Source organism: Colletotrichum destructivum, chromosome 1, assembly GCF_034447905.1.
Source record: "Colletotrichum destructivum chromosome 1, complete sequence".
NCBI lineage: Eukaryota > Fungi > Ascomycota > Sordariomycetes > Glomerellales > Glomerellaceae > Colletotrichum > Colletotrichum destructivum.
Genome location: NC_085896.1, coordinates 6607214 through 6633754, shown reverse-complemented (window position 1 = coordinate 6633754; position 26541 = coordinate 6607214). Strand labels below are relative to the sequence as shown.

Here is a 26541-nt window from a genome sequence, read left to right as displayed (position 1 = left end):
CGGTGCGTGTCAACATGCCGGTGCATTCCTCAATCTGACTTACAGGGGTAGACTCCAAGAAGCATGGCCTTATCTGCATGTAGTAAGACTATACGTAGTATGGAAGAAAAAGTCCCGTCGCGTCCATAACGCCATTCGACCTGAGGGCGGCACGTTCCCGTTCTTGTCCATCTTGAAGCAGCGACTTCGAGGAGAATGGCAACGCCTTCTGCTTTCCGGCCTCGTGCATATGCCTTCCACCACTGTATCCCTCTCGTCGCCAACGACAGTCGCAGCGGCATGGAGGCAAAGCCCTCCCACTGCCAGAGCATTCCCATTGCCGCTCGTATCATGCATGTTCTGCCAAGCGCACAAGGCCTAGGCCCGGCGGTCCATAAAACCGTCACCTTTACCATGCTTTACCGCACAGGAGGGGCACAAGCAAACGTATCCAAGCCTGCATTTGTTGTTCTTCATAAGAGGAACTGTGAACCACTCGACTGCCTAAGAACAGCTCCGAAACCGACAACGACGACAAAATGACACAGCCAGAACCCAACGCTCGGCAATCAACTTGGATGTTTTTGGTATACATCCTCGTCTTCTGCTTCTTATCAGCCTAAATTGGCTGCCGTACGTTGCATCTACATGGTCCGATCAGCTCTTTGAGAAACAAATAAGCTCCGTTGCGTTCAAGACGATAGTACTACTGTGTATCGACGACCTTCAAGAATCGTTAGTTTTGTTCCTCCAACCGCTCTTCGACAACGTTGCCTTCGATGTCCTATCTGGCGAAGATGATACCAAATCCAGACGCCTGATTATGAAGGCCGATTCGTTCACCACCGTCGTCCGGGTGTGCACCATCAAACTTCCGTCGGTCGCCGTCACGTTGGTTCTGATCCTCCCGAAAACGATGGTATCGATGTTCGTCTGTATTCTTGCCCCTGTGATCTGGTATTCGGTCTTCCTCCGCGCAGCAAAGACGGTACAGGACGAGAAATTGGACAGGGATGACGCGCTGTAAGACGTCCACAGTGGTTGCTTTGACACCCTCGCTCACGCGTATCAGCTCGGAAAAGGAGCCCGAGGCGGAAGAGTACCAGGGAAGATACTTGCGGTCGCTCTCTTGCTTACTCATCAGGCTCCTCTCTTGGAGTGTGACCCGCAACGGCTGTCTCTTCCTCTTCGCGTTCTTCAGCCCTGGGCTCGACCCCACTCTGATGACACGATGTGTCCACCAGGTCGCAGCCCTCGAAACGGTGATGTTGAAATTTGTACAGAGCTACCAACGAGCGCGGAACATCGTCCAAGTCTTGTTCAAGAACAAGCTTCCAAACCAGAGCAATGTGGCGGCTGTCATAGACAGGCTGAGGGCCGGGAGCAATCGATCTTGTGTGTGTCGTACTGCCGTGGACACTTGTTGCATTGGGAGGCTATATGATACAGCTCAGAAGAGTTTCAGGGCCGGCCCATTACTCCCCGTCGCGCACGGGTACTGTCATAATAGTCGGACTACGTTGAGTTACAGGGAGGTGGGAACATGGGTCACTGAGAAGTTACGATGGAGTTTCGAGACGATAGGCAGATGTTCGCAACGTCCGGGCTTAATTGCCGCCGTCCAGGAATACAGACCATTGTTGGCCGCGAACATGCCTCGGTGCGCCTGCACGGAGGTGTGAAGGTGGCCCGCAACGTCATGGGTTCTTTGCATGTCATTACGTCAATTTACCGCCTCTGGAGTAACATACAGTGAAAGTAGTCCATAGGCACTGGGGCTCGTTATTGCATATTGTCTTGGCGATCCGTGGGTGACTTCGAGTCGACTAACTGCAGCTTCCTCTGTTGCCCTTCCTGCCGTTGGACGATCATGGTGCCTGTTGATGCCTGCAAGACGATGACTCCGTCGGACATGAGTGGATATTCGACAGTGAGGTGCTGCTTAGCCTTCGCTGTGAAGAATGAATTCTCGGTTTCTCTTCTTTTGCATCGAATGGTGCCTCTATAAGGCCGAAGTTGGGGTTATCAGCAGACGTCAACAAAAGGCAAGAATCACACAGGTCTCTGCCTTGGGAAAGGCGCATCAAATGCTTGCTTGGCGGAATCGTGAGACCGGATCGGCCCGCGATGAACAACTCATTTGTCTCCGGTAGGCTGCTCTCCTGCAAAAGCACAAAGCCCTAGTATTGACTGCAGTTACATGGAAGGGCACTTGCACCTATCTGTGCAATATTTTGCTTGCTCTGTTTTGCCTTGCCTTGTTGCCGTTGCTCCTCGCTTCGCTACGCCTTGAGGCGTAGCCCATCGGTTCAGCTGCCTACACATTCCATCTCGCCCGTCAGTCCAAAAGGTTGGCATGAGGTCTGTGTCAATGTGAAATCGAGATCTCTTGTACTGTCATCAATGCAAGGAACGTATGCCTCAGTTTTGACCAGGTCGATCGATACCCGCCACTTGCTGTCCGATAGAGCAAAATTATGTTGGAACGGAAGAGCTACAAAATAAAGACGCCGGTAGCGTCGATGTTTTCTTTCAGAATGCCTGAGTCGTTCGCCCGTTGATTCGGCCTCTCCGAGACCTCCAGGATGAACCTAATGAAGGGCCGGTAGATGATGACCCGGGCGCCCCAGTACTTGGCGCGCAGTCTCGCGTCAAGCAGGTCGGTCGCGGGGGGGTCTTCCTCTTTGAACCTAAAGTCATTGGAAACCCACGTCATGCTTCGCAGTTGTTGCTCCAGGGCCTGGACCTTTCTCATCTTATCGTACACTGATACGTGTTGTTCTTTGGGATCGTACAGCAACGTGTGGATGGTGTTGAGCGTCTTGCGCAGGTACAGCTGTCCGATGTAAGAGTCGCGGACACTGACCGAAAAGTCGGGGTCCATGAGGGCCATGTTGGGCCAGGGCATCTGTTCTTCATAGTCCTGACACCTTGACCGTGGGAGTTCAAGCCCCGCAATGATATCGCTGCGAAGTAAAAGTCAAGTCAGTACGGGTTTAGGGGGTTGACGGCAGGCTAGGCTAGTTTCCACTTACTTTTCCAACTGCAGGCAGCTCCAGAACGCGAGGAGAATAAGGTTGTCTCGCTTCTTTTCCGGAGGGTTATACACTCCCATCTTGAAGAAGCGGCTCATGTCGCTGTATAGTTAAGCTTTCGTCAGCCAGTGACTCCTAACCCCAATCCACCTTCACCAGTCTTGCATTACTTACCGGCGCATAATCATGTTCAGTGCTCGGGCGGCGTTAAAGAACATGGCGTCACTCTCCAGAACCCGACCCAGCTGGCCGTAGTACAGACCGGCAAAGATGAAGGTCTGCGCGTGCTTCATAGTCCATCCGGCCATGTGGTTGCCCATAATGTCAGAGGCGTAGGCGAAGTACTCCAGCCCTGGGATGTGACTCCGTCGCGCATGTTGACAATGCCGCCAAAGAAGAAGCACATGCCCATCACAAGAAGCAGTTTGGAGAGGATTGAGCCAAGCATAATGGACTGCACCAACTCGATATGGTTTTCTTTCAAGGCAACAATGCTCACAATGAGCCCGACGGCATTGCCGAAGGTGGCATTCAGCAATTTTCCATTGGTCTCACCCAGCTTTCTTGCAATCTGTCCGGTCGCAAACGACAAGACAGCGGCGAGCGGGATAATAGCGAAAAAGTTGACGGCGAAGACGGCGGATGGGCTCCAGTTGCACGCCCCCGCGATGACGCCTATAGGGACCATAACAAGCAATATGTTGACGTACTCTGTGACGATACGGCGTGTTAGCAACCCGGCGCAGCCATGGACGGCGTTCAGCTTGCAACGTACTGCTATGATTGACAGGCATGGTGGCGTCGTGTTGACGTCGTGTTTTGGCACCAAGGAGTTGTTACCGTGGGTGAAAGAAGTTTGCGACGAGTTCGAGGCAAGGGCGTCAAGATGTCAATATGTCCCAATCTCAACCGTGTTAGTTGGACGAGAGCGCGCGAGGCCCTGCGCGGAAGTGTGCCTTGGCCAGTGCGAATAGGGCTGTTGTGAGGAACCATTCGTCGTCTTGGTTCTAGGCAAGACCCTGCTGCATGATGCACGGCTTCAGCTCCAGCGTAACCTGGCGTGTACAGACTTCAGTTGGAGGTGACTCTCAACCATTCCTGGGCATTCGTCCGATGCACGCCAGCTGTCCAGCCAGCGCCTGTCGAGCGACGGAGTTTGGCGTGTTGGCGCCAAGCGCTCCCTAGGGTCCCTGGCGTTCTCTGGTGGATGGTATGCAGAGTATCTGTAGTCACAGTGCGATCCCTGCAATTAACGTACGACTGCAATCAAGTACTGCATATCTGTGCTGCAGGTACTGTAGGTGCTGAAAGCGCTATAGTATAGGTACAATGAGCGAAAGTCGTGCTGATAGATCAAGTGTTCAGAGGATACGGTGATCACTCGCATGCTCCTCAAGGTGCTGGGTGTTTGTCACCATTGAATGGTGCTGAGTGTTCGTGGGATAATTACAAAGTTGATTACTGGGTCCTTGGGTGCGTCTACTGTATAATGCACAAGCCTTATCGCTCCTGGGTGAAGTCTTGCTTCCACCTGATTACCTGGTAATCCGGATGGTATATGGGGTGAGCACTTCGAGTGGATCCGAGTGAGCGCTCATTCTGACCGGAACAGTTCCTCTGAGCCATTTGTCACAGTCATCAACCGGCAAACCTGCCTTCACTACTTTTCGAGCACGCACTCTATCAGGCTCTCCACCCCCTCACCCTTGTTCTAAATCTTGACGACCTTCAGACTTGATTACATGCTGCCAGTCGCGCACGTTGCTCTGGGAGGTTGCACCAGGTTTTGTCGGGTGATCGAAATAAGGAGCGTAAAAATAGCATGATAGCATTAGAGGAGCAACATCAGGGTTATAGCGAACCGGCTGGGCCGTCTGGGGTTCTATTTGATAATGGGCTCGAAACCAACAGGTTGGACAGTAGGGGACAAGGGTCAAACTTAGGCGTATCGAGCTGTGAATAAAACGGTCTAACATGGTTGAAGCCACAAGCTTCATTGAGCAGTACGAAGAAAAGGGTGTGACAAGAATAGAAAAACAGGAAAGTTAAGGGACTCCGGATATTCAGATTGAAACAACGATGTTCTGAGCAAGGCTATCAAGACGATTTGCGCATAGAGAGAAAGAAAACGGGAAAGGCTCTTTGGTTGATCGCCTCTTCATTTTGCCCGCGTCGCCCCTCTGACTCAGCGTAGACGTAAATGACACTGATGAATATCGGATAACGTAATGATATTGCTCAGGCTCTTAGCATGAAAAATTCTACTGGTAGTTTGCAAAGTCGAAGCCGAAAGGCTTTCTGAGAGTGTACGCAGCCGGAGTTATCCTTATCCAAGTTGGGCAGCGGAGGTCTGACTGTCCGGGTGACGGATGCCTTGGGCCAGGATATGATCCCTCGCTGCAACAGGTGTTCCCCGAGGCAGGCGCCGAGGCCGGCAGCGACTGCGGTGTGGGATAGGGAGAGGTACTTGTCGCATTGTTCCCCAGTGTATTCGTCTGGGTCCGCGCTGGCATTGATGGGCCACCGGGCCAGTTCTTGAGGTTTGGAAGCCTAATGGCAGGATCGAACGAGATGAAGACCAGCTGCCGCGTACTCTGGGATTTCCGTGGCTCGACGGCATAGATCATAGAGCGGTCGTCCATGAACCCTTTGATAGGGGTGGTAATATCATGGCCTTTGGGGTTGAGAGTTTTGTCCAACTCTGCGAGCAACGAGTTCTTCTGGCTTGTGTCGTTCTTTGGTGGCCACCATGATATCCTGTTCGGCGTAAAGGGCTGGGGATCCCCTTCTCCCGAGCCGTCCGCAGGTGAACGCTGCAGACCGTGGTTGTTTCTGGCATGGCTGAAACGAGATATTGAACGTAGCTGTAGGCTTCGCATATTAGAGTCATAAGCCACAGGGTCGTTGAACAAGTCGATGAACGTTTCGCAGTAATGATTATAAGAACGTAAGAAGCATTGACTAAAAGTTATTGCTGGCGTCGTTGAGCTATCGTCACCTCTGTGAAACATTGAAGGCTTGCGCTGTTGATTGGCTGGGGCTGTTGTACTGGATGAGCATGAATGGGTGGATGAAATCTCGTTGCTTTCGGCATCGCTTTCAGAGTCGGAGCCGGAGTCAGAATCGTTTGGACGGTTGCGTTGATTGGGAAAGACGAGCTCTGTCCGATACGATGTCCTCAAACTTGAATTGTCGTCGGCAACCCATTCTCTCCGGCATTCGGAAACCATGATATTCCCAGTGACTTGATCCTTTTCAAGTTTTAAAGTGCTCCATCTGTCATCGATGGGCCCCTCCTCCTGTTCCCGGCGCCACATGGCATCATTCGATGTTAGCTGCATGTCCTTGGCCTCCACACTTCCCACCGGTAAACGAAATCCGTAATAGTGTGAGGTCGTTCCAGCTTCGTAGATGTCAAACGTTTCTAGACTTGAGAGTCCGTAAAAGTGATTGTCGATGATTTCAAAGCAAACGGTAGAGTCGATGTCAGATCCGACTAGGTCCTCGAGAACCAAGTGGTCTGCAGCCCATTGTTCCTTGCAGATGTCGAATCGCCACAAACCCCATCTTTTGTAGTCGTTATCTCTAGTCACCGAGTGGGTGCCATAGTAGAGATATTCCCTGTTGTTACGCACGAACAAATTGGATGTTGATTCGAGACGATGAGATGTCAGAAGCCTCCTCTGCTGAACGTCTATAATAATAAGACGGCTTCGAGCTCTTTTCTTTGGTGGGCTGTAAAGACAGCTTATAATCCCGCACGCGAAGTGCACTAGTCGAAACTTGAATTCGGTACCCTCGATGGCTAGTCCTGGGATAGACAACAGTAGCGGATAGATGTCGATAACAATCTCCGAGTCCGCAGATCCATGTAAATGAAGGAGGCGAAGAGTGCCATTGTTTTGAGTGTAGCAAAGCATGCCGTTGCTGTAGATGAAGTCATCCGCGTCAGCAACGACGACGGCGGCGGAGTATGGCATGGCGGTGGCGACAGCATTCCAGATTTTGACCAGTCGCCGCAAGCAATGGGCGTATAGCTTAGAGGAGCGGGCCTTTTCGACATCGGCAGAGTATGGGGCATTTGTCTAAGCCACTCAGTCAGGATAGCAAAGAACCGTCTGACCGGATGAGGTCCTACCTCAAGCGCGGCCCGACAAATGTCTTCGTTGGTCACGAGGTATCTGAACTGGCGACAAACTAGGCTGAGATTAAACAAGTCGTGTAATCCCAGCGAGTTTGTTACGTAGGTCAAGATCTCGATGGGAAGCCGTTGCATTTTGGACAAACAGAGACGAATGCTGTTTCATAAGGTGAGTGTTGCTTCAACGACAGATTCAGTATAGATACGATAAAGGGGAGGGCGACTGTGCCAGGTATGTTAGGGCTGTATCCGAGAAAAACCAAGCGACTGGAATCACCGTTGAAAGGCATGCTCGTCAAGCTGAACAATTGCTGCTTCCCTTTAAGGAAGCATGTCTTTGCAGAGCCTCATTCTTGGCAGACGCAGAAGAACCAGTTGAATGAGCCAATCGTCGGCCTTGGAGTGCGGAGCCAATTGGGTGTACCAAGAGGGCGCACGATAGCCTCCATTCCGACGGGTTCCTCAAAGCCGTGGAGTCTTCTGTCTCTCCCACCTTGCATGAACGCGACGCCATGCAGCGCGCGACTCCCCGGCCGATGCACAGACGCTATGAAGCCTGCGTTTTCCTGCCTACCACCTCGTAGCAGAGAGCAGCAGTCACATTGGGAGGATAAGGGCGTCGTGACTAGAGCGTTTCTCAGTGGGGGTGCCACACCAACACCACATTATTGACGTGGCCTCAGACGTGCAGCCGTCCAGCCTGTAATTGAAGTCCAGGCCATCCCGTGTTGCCAGCGTGATGTGAAGGTGTTGGGCGACCTTACCCCAAGCATCCGCCGGTCACAGCGCTGACGGCCAGCGTTGGTCTCCCACATCGCCTTCCCTGCTTGACCAAACGGCCCTGGGCCGCTTTGGTTGACTGGACTCTTCTGGGCCCAACCTGGCGCAGTCGAGGAGCCGGCTCACGCGGGCCTACGCCTCTTGCTGGGAACCCTCGCCGCCAACAGCGCTTGGCATGGAACGCAGTGTCAGTGCACAACGGAATAAGATGCCGACCCACCGTTCCGAAAGTAGCGGTACTCTTGTGGCCTGTCCTAAAGAGTGCTTCAACCAGGGTTGATGGCATCTGATGACATCGGCTGCAGCTCCTCGCTTTTTTGCGTCCAGGATGGGTGGGCCATTTGTGAGACACACGCCCCTGTGGAACCTGGCTCCCCTGCGATGAACGCAATGCGGCCCACGCGGCACAAGGATCCTCTGGTCCCGACCAATACTACAGGGGTGCAGAAGTCCGATAGACAGGGGTGGGTGTGAACGAGAGCGCACTCGTGGTTACTGAGAAGTACACGGCAGGGATTGCAGCCAGGCGCCATAGGCAGGGACGCAAGGTAGTGAGCCGCAGACTGGGGCGATCTCAAGGTTGAACGAGACATTATGCGAAAACGCAAGAGCTACTTCGCCGTGCCTGCCGGGACATGTATCACCCGCCGGACCAGCAAGCAAGAGCCCGCGGCGCTATGCAGGCCTCTTTTTCGGGAGGCTGGCGCAGCCCCAAGGCCCATCGCAGCCGCATAGACGTCGAGGACTCAGCAGTGTCTACTCGGAGGTGCCGCCCGCTGCAGACCGTCCGACCTTCACTGTCATTCCCCAATCGGCATGGCAACACACCACAGCAAGGTTGTAGTCTTGCCATGTCCTGGGTGCACCTCCCTCGATTCTTACTGTAGCGGCCCCCGTTGGGATTCATCGATCGAGGCGCCTTTTCCCGGGCAATGGGATGCTGCTAACCGCAGGTCCAGCTTCTGCCTGCGTGCTGTGTCTCCTGGCATCCGTACAGGAAACTCGGTCACGATATCTTTTCCTGAGAACCTACCGCTTACTGCACCGCGTAGCGAGTACCGCTAGCAACCTCAGATTGAATGAGGGGGCTAAGGTTCCTTGAGTCGATAATTCATCCAGGGCTACATCCGGCCTTCACGGCGCCCCTTTGATCTCCAACTCCAAGGGCACCTGTCCGGCCGGTGAGCCACGAGTGTCTGCGAGCCCTTCAAAAGTCCGGTCAATATACCTTGCAAGGGCCAACAGGATCCACGTCTACGCAATCTACGGGAGAGGCCCCAGTGTTCAGTGTTTGCGTTCGCTCTCCTCCACATGACCCCATGATACCTGGGGCAGGAAGGCGACAACAATGGCTTGTTACCCAATCATATCGTCCGCAGAAGCACACAAGAGGGGTGCAGGAGATGAACAAGACCCCATTGACGTTCATTGTCCGCTCCTGGCGATCCAAAGAGGCAGGTTGAAAGCGCTCAGTTACATCAGTCGCACTAACAAGACTGCTTTCCCTTGTCAAGCCTATTGCCATTGCTGTATGTGGTCTTATTGTCCCTGCTCCTATTCACCCTCTCTTAGATAACAGTAGCCCGCTCGTCTTTCATCAAGGCGTTAAAGCATCTGGTTTGCCACCGTACAAGAGTCCACAGATCAGTGGTCAAACTGTCTCCTCTGATCTCACTCCTTCTTTGCGTTACATTTCCATCTATCCAATACCACGCCTCGACGTATCACCATGCAAAAAGTTCATACCGACTGTGAGCCTGGTTTCTGTGTATCTGCTTGAATTCTTGATTGACACTTGTTAGAATGTCCTACATCTCCCGGCAACTGGACAGCTTCACGATAGCCATCCAACAACGACATCAAGTACACAATGGCCGTCACATTCGAACCATTGGTCCGGATGCCAAGGACTTGCAAAATTTCCCCAACTGCTGCTTTTGCCTCTGCTCCTCCAGATACTTCAACCGCCTCAACCTTGCTCGCTACTACCAAGCGTCGTGCGGCCTCCTCTCCGGCCACTTCAGCCAAACCTGCAAAGCGTTGCAAAAGCTCGAACCCCTCATCAAAGCCCGACAGTGCTTCTACTCCTCTGGGACGTCACGATTCCTCCAGTTCGGCCGTCCCAGTCCTTCCCGCCCAAGAACTCTCGACTGTGCGACATGTCGGTGTCTCAACTCTGGCTCGGGAATATTGTGACTTCTCGCACTTCTTTTGGGCAATGGATCCAGGTAAACGATACGCCATTATTGCAGAGATTAGAGACGACGGGCTGGACGGAAGGGGGTGCTGGAGTGACCTTCGTTACTATCCGCTATACGCCAATAACACCTGCAAGACTACGTTCCTCCTTCTAGCCGAAAAATATCTTGACCAGAAGTCGAATCAAAAAGCGATGGCGGATGACAAGCAAGAAAAAGATACCATGCAGGACAATACGAACACGGGCGAGGGCCAAAAACCTCCGATGAGTCAATACGGATGCTACCGCTGCTACACGCTCCAGCCCGAGGCAGCGTTCGAAGCCATGCCTCCCCACGTCGTCGTGTCTCCCTGCGGACGTCTCACCATGCACGAAGGAAAGAATGATCTTCCGGCATTCCAAGAAGGACAATATCTTCTCCGGAGGTACTGCATTGAATGCGGCGTCAGGGACGGCTTATATCCAGACAATGCCCTGGTTGAGTCAATGACCAATCAGAAGTGGTGGGTGTGCAAGTGTCGGCGTATACATTGGGTGGCGCCTAACGAGTCGTTTGTAGAGTGCGGATTCTGTCTTGGGAAGAGTGCGTTCAGATCGGTGGAACGGGAAGGCACAGAGCTTGTTCCTTTAGAGGACGTTCCCCTTCTGGAACTGGGTCCCAATCAACATCAGACGCCTATTTGGCAGTGTATATATGGAATTCAACAAGCTTATCAATGGACACTCAAGTAACTGACCCCTGTATTACTAGTGTAACTGCAGACAGGCAGGTATGCCATCTCAACGGATCTATGCCGGAATGGTGGCACCACGAGCTGGTTACTGTCTTGTGACGAAAGTCAGAGTCAGATGAGTGACCGTAGAGCTTGAGGCGTCAGTTTGATGGTCACTGTCCAGCAAAACAGTAAGCCGACCGACATGGATATGGGACTGCAAACACAGTCATTTGTTGTGAATTAGAAAAGGCAGACTTAGTAATGTAATCCTCGCGAGGATACGTTCTCAGCCTGCTGTTCTTTAGATATACTACCCAAGTCGCCATGACACTTCGCGGATCCAAGGAAACTATTTGAAAATGCTTATGTTGTATCGGTACTTTTTCACAGCAGTAGTTTGAGGTTTCAATAGTGATTGCATTGCTAGGCCCAGCTTCCGCCCGCTAAGTTGTTCATTTGACACGTTGAATTGGGCGAAAATCCGGCATCAAGCCGTAACCTGAAGACCCGAGTGAAGATAGTTCTGCGGTGCCTTGCGGTGCACGGATTCCGACACGTCTTGAGTCTGGTTCTGGGACAGTACGGGACTTAAGTTCGACCCATGCGGTCTCAATGTCGTGAATGTAATGGTTCGTCAGCGTCACTGATATGTATCTGTAGATATAGCAAGCGTACTTATCGTCATCAGTCTTTTCCAAGAAGATGCTGTGGTGGTGGCAAAAGTAGAGGAATCGATGCTTCGTGCTTTCCCTTTTGAATTCTGCCAAGAGATTTCCTCTCGGCTTGTCTGAAATCATAACGCCCTCCTCGCAAACGATCTCAACCTTGAAGGTGTTGGTAGCCCACCGAATTTTCTTGATGTGCTCCAACTTCAAGTGAAAGTTGACAGGTTCGTCGTAGATGGTCCAGGTAGGGCAGCCGTTTCTGTTAGCGAGCCCCCAATGTCGGAAGCCTTGCCAATTATCGCCGGTGATCCATTGCCAGTACTGTGTTTTATAGGCGCCACCGCCAACGGTGTCGACGAGGCATTTGATCCGTTTCAACTCCCAACAAAGACCGGTAGTGAGGCCGTCGTGATTCGGATGATTGGTTTGCGACGGGTCCATGGTTCTCTCGCCGTTGACAGCTCGCAGCTTGACATACTTGGGGTCATGGCGGAAGTTGAGAATCGTCATGGTGAGACTGAATCTACTCCCTTCATCGTTGATGATCTCATGCAGGCGCTGTCGAAACCACTCCAACGGGGTGACATTGTCGAGCTTGAAGCTTTTCAATGCTAGCATGGTTTCGGCCAGACGGAAAATGACATCAATCCTAGTTAGGCTGCTCTTAATGTATTTCTTCGCCACGAGTTGATGCGGACAAAATTCGGCGCCCTTGAGGAATTCCAGAATGGTTGCGTTGAGAACTTGTGAAGGCATATTGCGCGGCATATGCAGGAGTTGTTCAATCCAAGGCTCGATATCTTCCCAGCCCAAGTGCCAGTAGGGGTGTTTCGGATGTATCTTCTCGATGGGGACGCCTTTCATACACTTGGGATGTGTGTAGACATTTCCGTCGTGTTGGAGAGTGAGATTTGCCTTGTTGATTGGCTCGTCGATGGACTCGGCAGTTCTGTGGTTTGACTTGGTCAAAAAGTCATGGTAGACTTTGAGGTCTTTTTCGTGTTCGTATTGCTGGCAGTTCACCACTTGGGTCGCAGGCCGCCAGCGGGAGTAGAGGTCCATGGCGAAGGTGATACAACTGAGATCCTGAGGGGAAGCCAAAGCATGATATCGGGTCGAGACGTACAGCGATGGTAATAAATATATTCATCAGGACGTGCGATAGAGCGAGGGCACAAACCCACCATGGAAATTCGTCCACCAAGGGCCCTAGGCTGGCAGACGCACGTCTCGGGCCCATGCGTAGCGGACATTCAGGTCCTTTCAGGTCGCGACGCGGTCGACTGAAGTCGTTAATTGACACCAGTGATGGACTGGCAGGCCTTGGCTCGACAATGACTTGACTACGACCACTGAATGTCACCTTTGCAGGTGTCGTTCGCGGACGATCATATGATTGGCTGAAATTGGGGTTGTCTGATCGCGTGTGATTGGTTTTCTGCCACGCGAAGCGGCCCATGCCGCACGAAAAGCAAACCCTTTTGCGGTGCCTGGCAAGTGGACAAGCATCCCCTGCCCCTGTCTGCGAATGGTGAGGGGGGCGTCGCTCCTTCCAGGCTCAGTGCCATGTACTCTGTACTTGGTCTTTGGCCATGGCGCTCCAGGGTCATTCACCGCACAGGCCCTGTCAACGGCGCGAGGTCGCCATCTCCCAGCCCCTGCATGGCCAGCATCCGTCCTTGAAATCAAGTGGAGAGACAGGTTCCCTTGGATCTCCATACTATGTACGGCCGCATCGTCAAAGACACCCTGGTCTGTCATCAACTCCAGGACAGCAATCAGGCAAGAGTATGGGAATGGTGAACCGAGACAAGGAAAGATGAGCCAGATAGTGTCCTTATTGTCCATCGCGCGTGCGGGTACGCTGAAGCCCTCGCACCCGATTCAACACCGTCATGGTTACGATGCGCCCAGATACAGGTCCACTATCCTAAGTAGATTGCGCAATTATCAACAACAGCAAGCAGGCTCATGTTGGCCAGGGTCAGTCGATGCGCAGGTCTTTCCCGCCAAGTCCTGGGGGCCACTCGGTCTTAATGAACGCTCGTCAACGTGGACGCCATCCGTGAATATCAGTCGAGCATCGTCTTGAAAAACCATGCCTGCTGCCTATCTTGTCGGTTGGCACCTTCCACGACCATACAGCGGGGCACATTCGTTCTCGAGTCGCCGGCTAGCCCGCGATTGGCCAACACCAACAAGCGACGGCCTCAACAAGGTTACGTTTCATCTCCCACTTCAGTGAACACTCCATCTCTTGGTGTTTTGCTGACTCGGAGAGTTGCGGTCCTGATTTAGGCAGGGACGCATGGAAGGTGAACATCCTCACAGAACGCAGCCACCCAACAAAACTGGCCGCTATGCGCAGATGCCAGCCGCTAGGTTGGTATTCTTCCACGGTCCCAAACCAGATGGTATGCGTGCACCAATTCTTAGAGTTTCTTATGCCGACTTCCGCCCTACAGGGAACTGCATCACCTGGTCCAGCGGAGTAACCATTCATAAACATACCCAGTCCCGTGGATCTCCCTGCGTCGTGAGCAAAACACGTAGGACATGGGCGATTAGAAGCGTATGTTAGTCTAGAATGGAGGTACAGTGAGAAGTAGCATTGTATCCCCATCCAGAACAACTACGTCTCGAGCCAGGCCTCAAAGACGAGCGACGGATCGCTGGAGACCGTTCTCGAATCCCGCGGACAGGCTCTATCTGTGTAAGGCCAGACAATTTAAGTTTTCCGAAGGTCTTTGTAGGTCGATCTGTTGGGCCTCTTGGTTCCCAGCCTGGGGGCCAAGCAGCGGATAACATTATGATTACATCAGACACGCGGTGACAGTTGCTTTCATACATAGTGGGAGAAGGAACCGGCGGAGGGCCAAACTGGACAAACCAAGACGGTGATTTGAGCACACTGAAACTGACACGAGCCAGCCTTGGACAATAAGAGCTCCGACTACAAAGTCTTGTTGGTGAATCGGATCCTGGTGCGTTTACGAGGTGAACTGGAACAAAAAGAAGGAGCGCACAGCTCGCGGATTCTTAATGCCTTGTCGTATATCTGGGAACGAGACTATTGCTGATTGAGGGAAAGGATAACGATTTTGACGGAACGAACTAAACCTAAACTAGCCCAGAGCTGCAGGCATGGGCATGGATGGTATGGGAGAGAGGATGATCATGGTACAGCCGTACTGTCGATGTACGCACCAGCAAGCCGTACTGTCGATGTTCGCACCAGCAAGCCGTCGACGAGGAGGAACTAGAAGAGGACATGGGATGATGGGATTGCCCATCTCGACCAGGGTCGCAGGACCACGCCGTCAGTACCTATACCCAGTCAGGTCTTGGTCCTGGTCCTGGTATTGTTTCGGTGGCGTTCCCTCCGGCAGGCAACGGCCTGTCCATGCGAGCTTGGTCGTCGTGGTACCTGACCATATACCGCCCAGCACGGAGCATGGATAGGATCTGAACGATAAAGGGGGGGAGCATTTGGAATACTAGTGTTGTATCGATTCTTCTTTCACATCAACCACAAATTCCAACGGGGCTTCAATAGTAATTGCATCGTTAGGCCCAGCTTCCGCCTGACAAGTCGCTCATTTATCAAATCGAATCGGAAGCCTTAAGAAAAGTTGAGAAATCCGGAGACGGATCCAACGCCACCAGAATCGAACGAAGATGGTTTCGTGATGTCTTGGGCGGCACCGATCTTAACAAGCCTTGGAACAAGTGAGTCAAGGTTCCACACCTAGGCACCCAAAATGAGGATATTACCACCAACACTACTCTGTTCAATTAACTATTGCGAAGGTCCAAATGCCACCACTATACAATCTTCAGCTGCAATAGGGCAATAAGAGTCGTTGGACTCAGCTGTGATATCCTCTATTTCGTCAGCCTTAACTTGGGCCTTCTGGGTGCTTGGAATATTGGCGAACTTGGTGCTTTGCTCAGTCTCTACTGCCTTTCTTTTCCTTGGAGGGTCGATTTTATGCTGGACAGAAGCCTGTGTCATCTGGCGCTTCCTCGGATTCGGGTCATTGGTTGTGTCTTTGCGCTTCCGCGGATGATCCGGGTTCTTGATTTTCGACCGATCCATGGTGTTCCTGCCGTTGGATTCTCGCAGAGTAACATACTTGGGATCACGATGAATGTTGCGAATGGTCTTGGCGAGATTGAAGCGGGACCCTTCCTTGGTGATGATCTGTTGCAGGCGCTGTCGAAGCCACTCCAATGGGGTGATGTCGAGCGTCTTGAAGCCCTTCAGGGTCTGCAAGATGTGGGCCAGACGGTAAATGGTGCTATGAGTAGCTAGCTGAATCGTCATGTACTTCTTCGCCACGAGCTGATATGGGTAAAAGTCGGCTTCCTCCAAGAACTTCAGGATGGCCTCTCCTTGGTTCACCTTTCGCGCAAGAGAGGATTCTTTGTATGGTTCTTTGGTCGATTTCTTGGAGTCAAGTTGCTCGCGCCACACATCCAGTTCTGACTTGATTCTGGTCGCAATATCTGTCCAGGCCGATTTTAAGTAGGGATGCTCCCGGTGAATCTTCTCGACAGGGACGCCTTCCATACACTCAGGATATGTGTAGACTTTTCCGTCGTGTTTGAGAGTGAGGTTTGCTCTAGTGATTGGCGCATCAACGGACTCGACAACCTCGGCATTGCTGGGCTGGAGTGCGGCTAGAGCGGATTCGGCGACCAAGGCGATCTCTTTCTCCTCGCGGTGATTTTGAGTTAGAAAGGCGGAGATGTCCAGTGGATGGTTCCGAGTCTTTTCGTAAAGGGCAATTATGTCATTGAAGAACTGGATCTTGAGGCTCTCCAAGATTTTGTACTTTCGAGCAATTCCAACTTCCATTCTTTTCTTGAAGCAGACAAGCAGGGCCAAATCGTTTGCGTCTTCGTACTTTTCTTGAGCAATTGTAGCGTTGATTTCTTTCTCACAGCTGAAAAGCTCGGTCAAATGGTTCATTTGGTTTTCTGTGTTGTCCAAGTACGTCGTTTCGAGTTTGTGGTAGAAAAGGTTTTTGGTCATGTTTAGATATCCGCAGTATCTCTCCACATCTTGGCGCGTAGGTCTCCGGCCGTTGTGGGAGTCGTGGTCCATGGCGAAGGTGCCGCAATTGAGATCTTGCGGGGAGGTCAACAACAATGACAGGTCGAGCGGGAATGCATACGTGGGACGAAGGCAATATATATGTCCATCAAGTGCTCAGGATGTGCGGGAGGGTCACGCAAGATGGACAGCAAGGGCAAATCCACCAATATGTCGTTCGGTAGAGATCCACCCAGGGCCCTTGGGCTGGCAGAAGCACGTCTCGGGCCCTTGTACAGGGGCATTCAGGTCATTTCCAACTCGCAACGCGGTCGACTGAAGCAGGTCAATGACACCAGTCGATGGACTGGCAGGCCTTGGCTCAACAACGACTTGGCTGCGACCACCAAATCTCACCTTTGAAGATGTCGTTCGCAGACGACCGTATGATTGGCTGAAATTGGGGAGATCTGATCGCGTGTGATTGGTTTTTTTGCCACGCGAAGCGGCCCATGCTGCCGCACGAAAGCAAACAATTTTGTGGTGCCTGGCAGCCTGGCAAGTGGACAGGGAAGCATTCCCGACGGCCCTGTCTGCGAGTGGTGAGGGGGTCACTCCTTCCAGGCTCAGTGCCATGTACTCTGTACTTGTTCTTTGGCCAAGGGCGCTCCATGGTCATTCGCCGCACAGGCCCTATTCAACGGGGTGACGGTCGCCATCTCCCCGGCCCCTGCACGGCTAACACACGTCCCTGAAATTAAGTAGGGAGACAGGTTCCCTTGGATCTCCATACGGCCACACCGTCCAAACATCATAGACAGGGCACCGGCCCACAGAGACACTATGGCTGGACATCAACTCCAAGGTAGCATTCCTTGCAACCAGGCAAGAGCACGAAGTGAGCGGGCCTAGACAGAGAAGGATGAGCCGAAAAGTGTTCTAGTTGTTCATTGCGCGCGCACAAGTACGCAGAAGCCCTTGCACCCAGTCCGACACCGCCATTATTACGATGCGCCCAGAGACAGGGAGGTGGCAACTGGGTTGCGCAATAATCTACAACAGCAAGCCGGGGTCGATGCGCATGTCGTGCCCGCCAAGTCGAAGCCACTCGGTCTTGATGAGCGTTCACCGACGCGGACACCATTCCGTGACTCTCAGTCGAGCAGCTTCTAAAAACCCATGCCTTTTGCCCACCATGTCGGCTGGCAACTTCCACCCAGTGGGGCACATTCATTCTCGAGTCGCCGGCTAGCCCGCGATTGGCCAACACCAACAAGCGACGGCCTCGGCAGCTTCAGTGACTCTCATCGTGTTTGCAGACGTGGACAGCTGCAAGGAACAGGCCAATTGCTGATCGACTGCTACAGCGAGGACTGTTTTCCCTTGTCACTATCTCTTCGCGGACGTTGCCAGAACCGTCTGCCTTCCGGCTTCAGCCGTGCACATGAGCGTTCATGGAACTTCTGGGCCATGTTGCCAGAGGGTCTCCACGGCCGAGCCCAGCACGGCGGACCACTTTTAGGCTCCGTCATAACCCCGTCCAATACTTCACGGATCTGCTTCGTTCAATGGGGCTAGTCGGCTGCCCCATGCTGAGAACACACTGGACTTTACATCCTTGAAGTCAAGTCGGCAGCCTATGGCATTGGGACCGAGGTATTTATAAGGACCAAGAAGAAACTTCGACAGTCCAAATCCCCCTTTCCCAGCATCGATCATCTTCCCTCTCTTACCTCAACAGCCACCATGTCTACGCGTATCTTCGCTGTTCTCCTTTCCTTGTCCCTCGTGGCAGCGACCTTCACGAAGGTTACGAACGTCATCGAAAGGGATGTCGTGATTCTTGGTGGCGGTGCTTCCGGCGCCCATGCCGCTGCCCAACTCCACAAGTTTGATAAGACTGTCGCCGTTGTAGAGAAACAACGTCGCCTTGTAGGTTCCCCGGTAGACGCACTGCATGGCGGACAGAGAACTGACGCATCCAGGGTGGCCATGTTGGATCATTCGACGACCCTCAAACTGGCAAACTGTACGACTACGGCGTCAACTCATACACCGACTATGGCGCCGCCCGCGCCTTTTTCGCACGATTCAATATAGAAGTCCAGGGTCCGGTCCGTTCGCCCCTTATATCCACGTATGCCGACTTCAACACGGGCCGCATCACGAATCTTTCGATGCCATCCTCGAACGAAACCACGGCCGCTCTTAAAAGATACCTTGTCATCTGCGAAGAGTACGAGCCAATGATCAGTCCTTCCTACGCCAACTTTCCGAACACCACTGCCGATATTCCGGAGGACTTGACGCTGAATTTCTCGGAATTTGTCAAGAAGCACAACCTTTCCGCTGCGGTCCCGCGCATCTTTCAGGTCACAGGTCTAGGGATGGGCAACCTTGCCAACCAGACGACCCTGTACGTGATGCAGGCCTTCGGCGCCGACCTTGCCCGCTCTCTTCTGGGAGAGGTCTCATCCTTCGTGCCCGTTTCTCGGAGGAAGCAGGACCTTTACGACGCTATTGCTGAGCTTCTGGGCAACGACGTCTTCCTCTCTTCCGTGGCCGTTCGCACTAATCGAACGCGTAAGGGTGTTGAAGTTGAAGTCCGCGGCCCTAACGGACAACAAACTCTGATCATCGCAAAGAAGCTCCTCATTGCCTTCGAGCCCACCCTTTCCAATCTTGAAGGGATCGACATCGACGACACAGAGAAGGCCGTTTTTTCCAAATGGGAATGGTCCAACGTCTATGTTGGTGTCGTGTCCCACCCCTCCCTTCCCAAGGGCTACTCACTTGCCAATCAGGACCCCTCCAACTGGCTTTCTCTCCCCGGTACGCCTTCTGTTGGTCGTTTTGACCATCTGGGCGACGGCTACTTTCGCGTGTTGGTCACCGGCCCCCCTGGCTACAACTCCTGCGAAGCGAAGAGCCTGATCAACAAATCCTTCGAGAGGCTCGCCAGGGCCGGCACGATTCCAAGTCTTGGGACAAAGAGGCTTGAGTACGTGGCCTGGTCTGACCATGGCCCCATGCACCTGCGTGTGTCTGGCTCTGAGGTCAGAGGTGGCCACATAACGGAGCAGTACAGGCTGCAGGGCCACAAGAGCACATACTACACAGGTGGCGCTTGGTCTGGACAGTTCACGACTGTGTTGTGGGAGTACAACAATCAAGTTGTTCTGCCCAGATTACTAGACACGCTTTGAGTGGAGACAGAAACGATGGAAGCTGCCGACTGGATTTCAAATACAACGGCATCGATGCAGTTGCTGGCGGGTGCATGTAGTAACTACCACATGATAACATATACTCTTACATCTTTTAGTCGCAATCAATCCTCTCCATTGAACTTCTTCATTACATTCCAGGTGACTCAGTGTAGGAATCTCTGCGTAAAGAAATATTGATGCAAACGCAAAAGGGCGCCATCCGGTATCCTGACGCCATGCGACACCCACCCATGCTCGAGATGCAGCACAGCATGCCTTGGCACTTCCTTGGAACCTGACAACCTGACATGACTCTATCGACAAACTGAAAAGGTGTGGACGCAGCTACTTCGATCAAATATATAACTAGCACTTGTTCACCAAGTCTCTACTTCACACATTGTCCTTGAGAACTACCGCCCCGGGAAGATGGAGCTCTCCGTACTTTTACCATGTCTTCGCCCTTCATGGTCTTGTATGATATCCGTAGTCACTATGATGCCATCACGGATCGACTCTTCGCTAGGAAGTTTTCTGAGCTCCAATTCGGAACCCTCACGGCCGCCGATGTTTGGTCCACTTCGGTATGATGGCTCACCATACCGATGTTCTGTGCTGTCATCATGAGAGGATAGTCGGAGCAATTTCCTGAATAACGGCTTCAAGGGCGGCGCACAAGCCGCGATGATGCCGAGTTGCAGTTGCAGACTAAATGCATGAGTACGGGGGGATCATGGGTTTCAAAAGCATTTGGTGCACTCACAAGCCCCAGAACTGGATGTTTTGGTTGAATGTCTTGTCCTTGTCCACATCCAACGCGAGCTGGTACGTTGATTTGACAATTCCCATGATAACCGCGCTGTAAAATTCCTCAGTCAAAACTCAGGCCGCTTTTCGCCGGTGTATACTTACATGTAGCCTAGGCTCAAAATTCCAATGACGTAGAGCCGAGGTCTGCGCTTCATCTGGAGGCTCCAGACGATCGGAATAGGCAGCGTAGCGAAGATAACATCGGTACCGATATTGAAAGCTGATGATCCGTCAGCATAACACCACACAGTAGGTAGTTGCGTTTCCAGAGCTCTGACGCACCGGTGTTTACGATGCTAAAGTCGATGAACATCTTGATGTCCATGCACGTCGGCGTGGGTTTGATTGTTTTATCCCAGTAGCCCTCCATAGGGCGGCATCTGAGGAAGAAAGGAAGCGTGCCGCCAATGCAATAGATGGAAGTTACACCTGGCTTGGTTAGATGATTCTCCCCGTAAATGATAGTGCTGGGCGACCAGTCACTTCGTGCGACATACCAATCATTACCCACAAAGCCCATTTGTACCATTTATGCTTCATGTTCTTACTGAGGCGCAGAAGGTAGATGGCAATAGAAATCTTGAGCCACATGAAGGCCAAGCCAGCAGAGATGATCGACTGCCAGAATCCGACTTTCTGGAACACCATGTAATCATGTTTTTCGATCGTCTCATAGTGTTTCCCGAGGCCGTAGTTTGCCTGGATGACGAAGATGATCCAACCTCCTAGAGCACAGAGCTGGAACAGCCGATCGTCAGTACGACAACCGGAGCAGGTTCGAATGGGAAGGAAACCTACCGCAGAGAGAAGTATCATGAGATCATCTAATCCAGGCGCTCTGAGAACCCGAACTTTGGCATACACCCGTAGACCGACGAACGAGAGTGCTAGGACGTGGAATGTCGTAACAACGGCCAAGATCCGCGCAGTGTTGCTCTCCGCTGCCCACTCGGGGTCTAACGCCTCGGCCGCTGTTTTGTTGATGTCGTTCATTGCAGCTCGGACAGTCTAAGTAGACAGGTGGTAGTAAACTTGAATATGGTATGGTTTCGGTGGGCACAGTTCTAAGAGAGAAGCCTGTGGGTGGGCGTTCGGTCAAACTCGACACGGAAATCAGCGTCCATATGTATGTAGCGTCCTGCCGCCACGCAACTGTGCCGGGTTGTCTCCAGGCTCCGTCTGAGAACGAAATGAAATCTTCGGAGCGAAAGGGTAAAGGGTAACGCATGCGACAACCATGGCCCCTTGCCTTTGCAGTTCGGGTAATACCAAGCGGACTCTGTTACCTTATCTGGTATTCGGTCAACGGAAGGAGCACGCGTGGCAAGTCCCAGGTTGTGTTCTGGCTGGTTCCTAAGTGCAAGCTTGTTCCATGTGCATCCACTTCGTCTGGATCGCGCCAACCATACCAAAGGCATCAGATCAAACGACCGTCCCCATCCCATACAACGGTCACAGCCCCCCGCCTTTCCCAAAGACAAATGGAATAGGCCAGGTGCCTCTGCTTTCCACAGACTCGTCAGTTACGAGGTCTCGCTGCGGCCATATCGTTGTTCTTTCCAGGTCCACAGAGAGCGGAATGGGTTTTTCGTAGACCATTGCGCGAGATATTGTGCATATTGTGTTGTGTTGGAGATTGCCCTACTCCTCGATGATAACGCCCTACTACTCACTACGAGAATAAAAGACCAAGGCCGCCCGGGTTTGCATAAAGCTAGCTAGTACCCATTTCAGCATGCAAGCCATGCCTTGCCGCCCATCCGTCAAAGTCCATTCCCTCGGCATGCCTAGCGGACTCTCCATGAACTTGGAGCCCTGTCGTGTTGCAGGAAAGGTTCCCCGTTCCCCCACTCCCCTTCCCCTTGGCGCATATTCGGTTGGTGATGCTGTTGGCTTTCTGCTCGCAACGGTCCTGTTGCCCTTCCTGGCCTTGGAGACAAAGACTGTGAGATCTTCCGTGGGGACCAGCTTGCCACTAGCTTGAATCAAGGATGTGGGAATGCTGTTGGATGGCTGCCCGATCAAGCAGGTCGGAGACAATCAGGTAGATACATCCAAGCCGAACTTGCAGGGTCCATCGGCACCGCGTGCGGATCAGTGACGGCCGACAAGCCCAATGCCAATTTCGCACTTCCCTCTCGGAGCCAGGGTTGTTCGAAGAGCCATCACCTTAAGTTGGACAAATCCAGCCCTCAAGTCATAAAGTCATAAGGTTGGTGGTCCGTGCGCAGATCGCGACCGCAGAATCATTCCGCCAGAACTCCCAGTGGAGCAGATCCATCTCCGAGGCACCGGCTGTCCCGCGATTGGTCGAGAACAACCCAGACACTCCATCTCGCAATTGCAAGGCTCCTGTCCTTACTTCATCGTCTGTTTCCTTCGTCGGAGGAGATTTGCGGTCTTTGACTTCAAATCACGGCCATGAACAGAAGGCCACGGGCAATATGACTAGCTCTTCGTACATCTGTCAGGGCGGAACCTGCCAGGAACCATAAGGTAAGTGTGTTCATACAATACTCGTTCAACGCCGAAACATCAAAAAGATGTATGCCGTGCGGCTACTATTCCACCCCCTGTTTTTCAGATCGTCTCTGACTGGCACAGTACAGTATTCGGTCTACCGAGGTCTCCGAAGGTCTTCTCATGGGTGACGTTGCCCCGACAGGATGCCGCATGGTCTGGTCCAGCCGAGTAGTGTGATCTTTGAACACCAAGTCGAAAGCTGTCTCTTGCTCGGGGAGTGTTTGGGGTTCAGGCGCACACGACTGCGTCTGCCCACCGTGGAATCAACGTGACAAGGGTCGGTTTGGGGCGATGCCTGCCAGAGTTGTTCTATACTTTTGGGAACGGTTGGAGATATGGTGCTCGCCAGAGGGCATATGCCTTCCGAACCTGTGATGTCTGGCCTTGGGATTGGTTCTTGGTCGCTGCAACTTTGGCGATGCGCTTGGAGGTCTCTTGCGAGAAACCCCAATCCGTAGATTCAATGGCCATAGCCGATTCCTCCATGGGACCAGACACACTGACGGTCTTTACGGTCTTCATCATCATGAACATGTTTCGAGACTCTACTCATTCCTCGTGCTGCGGCGCTACGACTAAGTATCGGTGTACGGTCTCGTGTGGCTCCAACTTTGCGAGCGGCAGGTTCACGACTACCATGCTTCACTTCCTTGAACACTCCATATTCATCGTTCTAATCTTGACTATGCGCTCGTTATTGAGTATGTGGCCTTGTTTGATACCTAGACATCCAAAGAGCCTGAGGTCAATATTCCACGTTGGCTGCTAGCATCGCCACTAGCTTCAGGTCCTTTCATTTCATGGCTCGAGCCTTCTTCCCACCTGTCTGATACAGAGCCTCTATTTCTTGATGTTGCTGTATTGATCCAACCACTGGTTTTGTCTTTGATTCGTCTGGTCAACTCGATTATTGCGGGAAAATTGCCACAGACGATGGTGAGGTTAGCCTCAATGAATCTTGAGCTTGTTAGCACAAGCCATGGCCTCCCTCCAGGAGGTCACTCACAGAATCAAGATCGCTGTAGCAGCGGTCTTTGCGGTATCTACACTCCCTGGCAGATCAAAGAGAAAGTAGAGACGAACAGACGAGCTAGTTGTTGCTCTATGAACGCATCAGTCGCTTGCCTAGATACCTCATAGAGGGCTGCTCCCACATTATCGGTGAACTGAAGGCCAAGATGGGCTTGAGTTGAAGCTTAGGATTCGCCCGAAGACCAAGTATGGTTGTAATAGCTAGGATAATAAGTGAGAGGTCTGTGATGATACCCGCTCCAGTAGCTGCTATGGGTAGTAGCAGGGCGTCAAAGTTGAGCTCGTTTATGCTTGTGGGAGTGACGGATGTAGAAACGGAGGCACGATGGGCTAGCAGCCCTGCAATGGTGATAGTGTATGCTGAGATGGCCGCAAACATGGCCCATTGGATCCGCCTCGGCCATCCGAAGGGGAATGTGCGGAGGTACAGCCCAACCAGAGATAGCTTCGTCAAGCTATGGCTCAACAGAATCAGGAGCTCTACGACGTCGCTCAGTTGCCAATATGAGAGGCCGGAAGGTATCATGACTGCGGAATAGGTCAGCGTGCTTCTCTACCATGAAGCAGCCCTTACCTATGAGGATTACCTGAGCGCCGAGAGAGCAAACCTGGTTGCATGATGTCAACATCTCCGATTTCGCCGGTTCAATGGCTGTACTCACGCAAGCAGGCAGCATTAGATCTATCTTGCAATTAGTTCTCGTTGATCACTGCAGTCGCCTCATTGTTCTACCCACAGTCATCCCACTCATATCTCTTCTTGAAAAACCCTATGGCCAAACGGACGCTCATGGTGAGGATGTTGATCGCGCCACCGAGGCTAAACGACAGGTAGATCGCCGACAACAGCGACGGTTGGAGATCCATGAAGTAGCCTGTTGGTTCCGCCGTAGTATGGTTGTAGTTTTGTTGGTGGTGTTCATAGCGGTTGTGCGCACACGCGATGTGCCACCCTGTTTAAGAAGGTTGAGATGCTCCCGACTCTTATAGAACTGCCCTTTGCCGGAACCCCTGTACACACCCACTCCGGACATACTGTGACGGAGCTAGCCATGAGCGGTGTCGAGCTCACACTAGAGCTAGAGTCATGCCATGACTTGATCTTCAGTTGACGTTCAACACACCCTCACGCGGGTCTCTGACCTGCAAACTGTTGCCAGATGCGTACCGAACGGCATCTACGAACATAAGCACCTCACTTCTCACCATCCACAGCGTGATGGGCACAAGTTAACACCTACCATTCGCGAGAGAAGTTGACGAGTTGTGAGCATTGCAAATGACCCGTTGATATCCTTGCAGCGGGAACCATGTCGACGCCGCGGTCACCATTACACGGTTACGGACCAACGTTCAGTTGTGCTGGGTCCACGCGTTGATCAGTTGCACTATTTGTGATCCGGCCCAAGTCGTAAAGGAGGAATATGCATGGCCATTTCTGAAGACCTTACGATGATCCCAATGCCCAACGACGTTCCAGAGAGGCAGCATACCCTTTGAAAGCCCCCAGGTCCGGCTCCCACTGTTACGGCTGACACACGTAGGCGATAACATTCATGAACACGAATGCCGCATGGGCTTGGTTATGAATATGCAACACTTGAATAGGAAATTTGGAACAGAACGTGTCCTTCTATCATGTTTGACACCCCGGTGGTCTCTTGACGTTTGAGCATCAGGCTCGCGTACTGTCATTGGCAGATTGTGCACCGCCGACACATCTCGGCCCTTGCGGAATCATCCTGTCGATGCCAATCTTGTTGGTGCAGAACGAATCTCACATCGGCCATGCCCGGCTCGCTCGATGGTCCCCGGCCAAGAGCCAACTGTCAAGCATTGGATCGGTTTCCCACTCGCGTCGAGCACCAACGTCGAGCGGATGATGGAGTGAAGTAGGTTGGGGGCGACGTGATTGGCCAGCGCACGATGTCCCACTTGGTTTAGCCGACAGGAGCAGTGGTATCTCCGCAGCGGTGCGATTGGCAGACAACGACAGGGCTGACTCGTCGTCCGCCGCGTCTGATCTCAGGTCCGGGCGTGGCGAGAGGTACCGTCTGGTACCACTGGCCTCGGAAGACCAGGCAGGGGGTCTTGGGGGTGGCTCTAAAGCTGTTGGTACTGCGTGGACTTGGTTCCTTTACTCGGGGGACGCCAGCGGGTGCTCGCGAGGCGCGGCCCCTGATGGATGTTCGAGCCAGTTTTGGCTCCTGCCGCTGCACTGACTGTCGGGGGCCGCGCCCCTGTTCCGACCCACGTCTGGGTGGAGAGAATCCCTCCAGGGTTTGAAGAGCGCTAGTACCATATCCTGGCCCGCCGCCATTAAGCTGTACGGGGGTCTGTCCGGAGTGCGACGCACCAGTCAGCTTGGCCAACGTCAATCTATCGTGGACTTCGGGCCACCACACGTCGGCGA

General features: G+C 52.7%; 10 protein-coding genes across 10 annotated transcripts; 3 read left to right on the top strand and 7 right to left on the bottom strand.

The window, feature by feature from the left end:
- Positions 1–195: 195 nt before the first annotated feature.
- On the top strand, positions 196–1714 carry CDEST_02011 (uncharacterized protein; the record flags this gene model as incomplete). The annotated part of the gene is made up of 3 exons (XM_062918170.1): positions 196–447; positions 494–1002; positions 1052–1714. 3 exons carry the CDS (start codon positions 196–198, stop codon positions 1659–1661), a joined length of 1371 nt encoding a protein of 456 aa, XP_062774221.1. The 3' UTR covers positions 1662–1714.
- Positions 1715–2412: 698 nt separating this feature from the next.
- On the bottom strand, positions 2413–3112 carry CDEST_02010 (uncharacterized protein; the record flags this gene model as incomplete). The annotated part of the gene is made up of 2 exons (XM_062918169.1): positions 2413–2945; positions 3015–3112. 2 exons carry the CDS (start codon positions 3110–3112, stop codon positions 2474–2476), a joined length of 570 nt encoding a protein of 189 aa, XP_062774220.1. The 3' UTR covers positions 2413–2473.
- A 78-nt stretch (positions 3113–3190) lies between these two features.
- On the bottom strand, positions 3191–3808 carry CDEST_02009 (Putative calcium/proton exchanger, sodium/calcium exchanger membrane region; the record flags this gene model as incomplete). Its single annotated transcript, XM_062918168.1, has 2 exons — positions 3191–3725; positions 3790–3808. The coding sequence occupies 2 exons, from the start codon at positions 3806–3808 to the stop codon at positions 3304–3306; spliced, it is 441 nt and encodes a 146-aa protein (XP_062774219.1). The 3' UTR covers positions 3191–3303.
- A 1366-nt stretch (positions 3809–5174) lies between these two features.
- Positions 5175–7787, bottom strand: CDEST_02008 (Putative F-box domain-containing protein). Its single transcript, XM_062918167.1, has 2 exons — positions 7153–7787; positions 5175–7099 (listed from the first exon to the last, which is right to left on the bottom strand). The coding sequence occupies exons 1-2, from the start codon at positions 7288–7290 to the stop codon at positions 5276–5278; spliced, it is 1962 nt and encodes a 653-aa protein (XP_062774218.1). The 5' UTR covers positions 7291–7787; the 3' UTR covers positions 5175–5275.
- A 1386-nt stretch (positions 7788–9173) lies between these two features.
- On the top strand, positions 9174–10872 carry CDEST_02007 (uncharacterized protein). The gene is made up of 2 exons (XM_062918166.1): positions 9174–9686; positions 9738–10872. The coding sequence occupies exon 2, from the start codon at positions 9806–9808 to the stop codon at positions 10865–10867; it is 1062 nt and encodes a 353-aa protein (XP_062774217.1). The 5' UTR covers positions 9174–9686; positions 9738–9805; the 3' UTR covers positions 10868–10872.
- A 466-nt stretch (positions 10873–11338) lies between these two features.
- On the bottom strand, positions 11339–12578 carry CDEST_02006 (uncharacterized protein; the record flags this gene model as incomplete). Its single annotated transcript, XM_062918165.1, has 2 exons — positions 11339–11459; positions 11527–12578. 2 exons carry the CDS (start codon positions 12576–12578, stop codon positions 11339–11341), a joined length of 1173 nt encoding a protein of 390 aa, XP_062774216.1.
- A 1036-nt stretch (positions 12579–13614) lies between these two features.
- On the bottom strand, positions 13615–16669 carry CDEST_02005 (uncharacterized protein). The gene has a single exon (XM_062918164.1). It carries the CDS (start codon positions 16624–16626, stop codon positions 15316–15318), a length of 1311 nt encoding a protein of 436 aa, XP_062774215.1. The 5' UTR covers positions 16627–16669; the 3' UTR covers positions 13615–15315.
- Positions 16670–17489: 820 nt separating this feature from the next.
- Positions 17490–19910, top strand: CDEST_02004 (Putative FAD/NAD(P)-binding domain superfamily). Its single transcript, XM_062918163.1, has 2 exons — positions 17490–18486; positions 18540–19910. Exons 1-2 carry the CDS (start codon positions 18301–18303, stop codon positions 19758–19760), a joined length of 1407 nt encoding a protein of 468 aa, XP_062774214.1. The 5' UTR covers positions 17490–18300; the 3' UTR covers positions 19761–19910.
- Positions 19911–20059: 149 nt separating this feature from the next.
- CDEST_02003 (uncharacterized protein) lies at positions 20060–21814 on the bottom strand. The gene is made up of 6 exons (XM_062918162.1): positions 21372–21814; positions 21071–21311; positions 20856–21002; positions 20676–20793; positions 20527–20622; positions 20060–20471 (listed from the first exon to the last, which is right to left on the bottom strand). The coding sequence occupies exons 1-6, from the start codon at positions 21564–21566 to the stop codon at positions 20177–20179; spliced, it is 1092 nt and encodes a 363-aa protein (XP_062774213.1). The 5' UTR covers positions 21567–21814; the 3' UTR covers positions 20060–20176.
- A 1966-nt stretch (positions 21815–23780) lies between these two features.
- CDEST_02002 (uncharacterized protein) lies at positions 23781–25063 on the bottom strand. The gene is made up of 6 exons (XM_062918161.1): positions 24866–25063; positions 24791–24810; positions 24703–24736; positions 24251–24656; positions 24103–24198; positions 23781–24053 (listed from the first exon to the last, which is right to left on the bottom strand). The coding sequence occupies exons 1-6, from the start codon at positions 24993–24995 to the stop codon at positions 23819–23821; spliced, it is 921 nt and encodes a 306-aa protein (XP_062774212.1). The 5' UTR covers positions 24996–25063; the 3' UTR covers positions 23781–23818.
- Positions 25064–26541: the final 1478 nt, after the last annotated feature.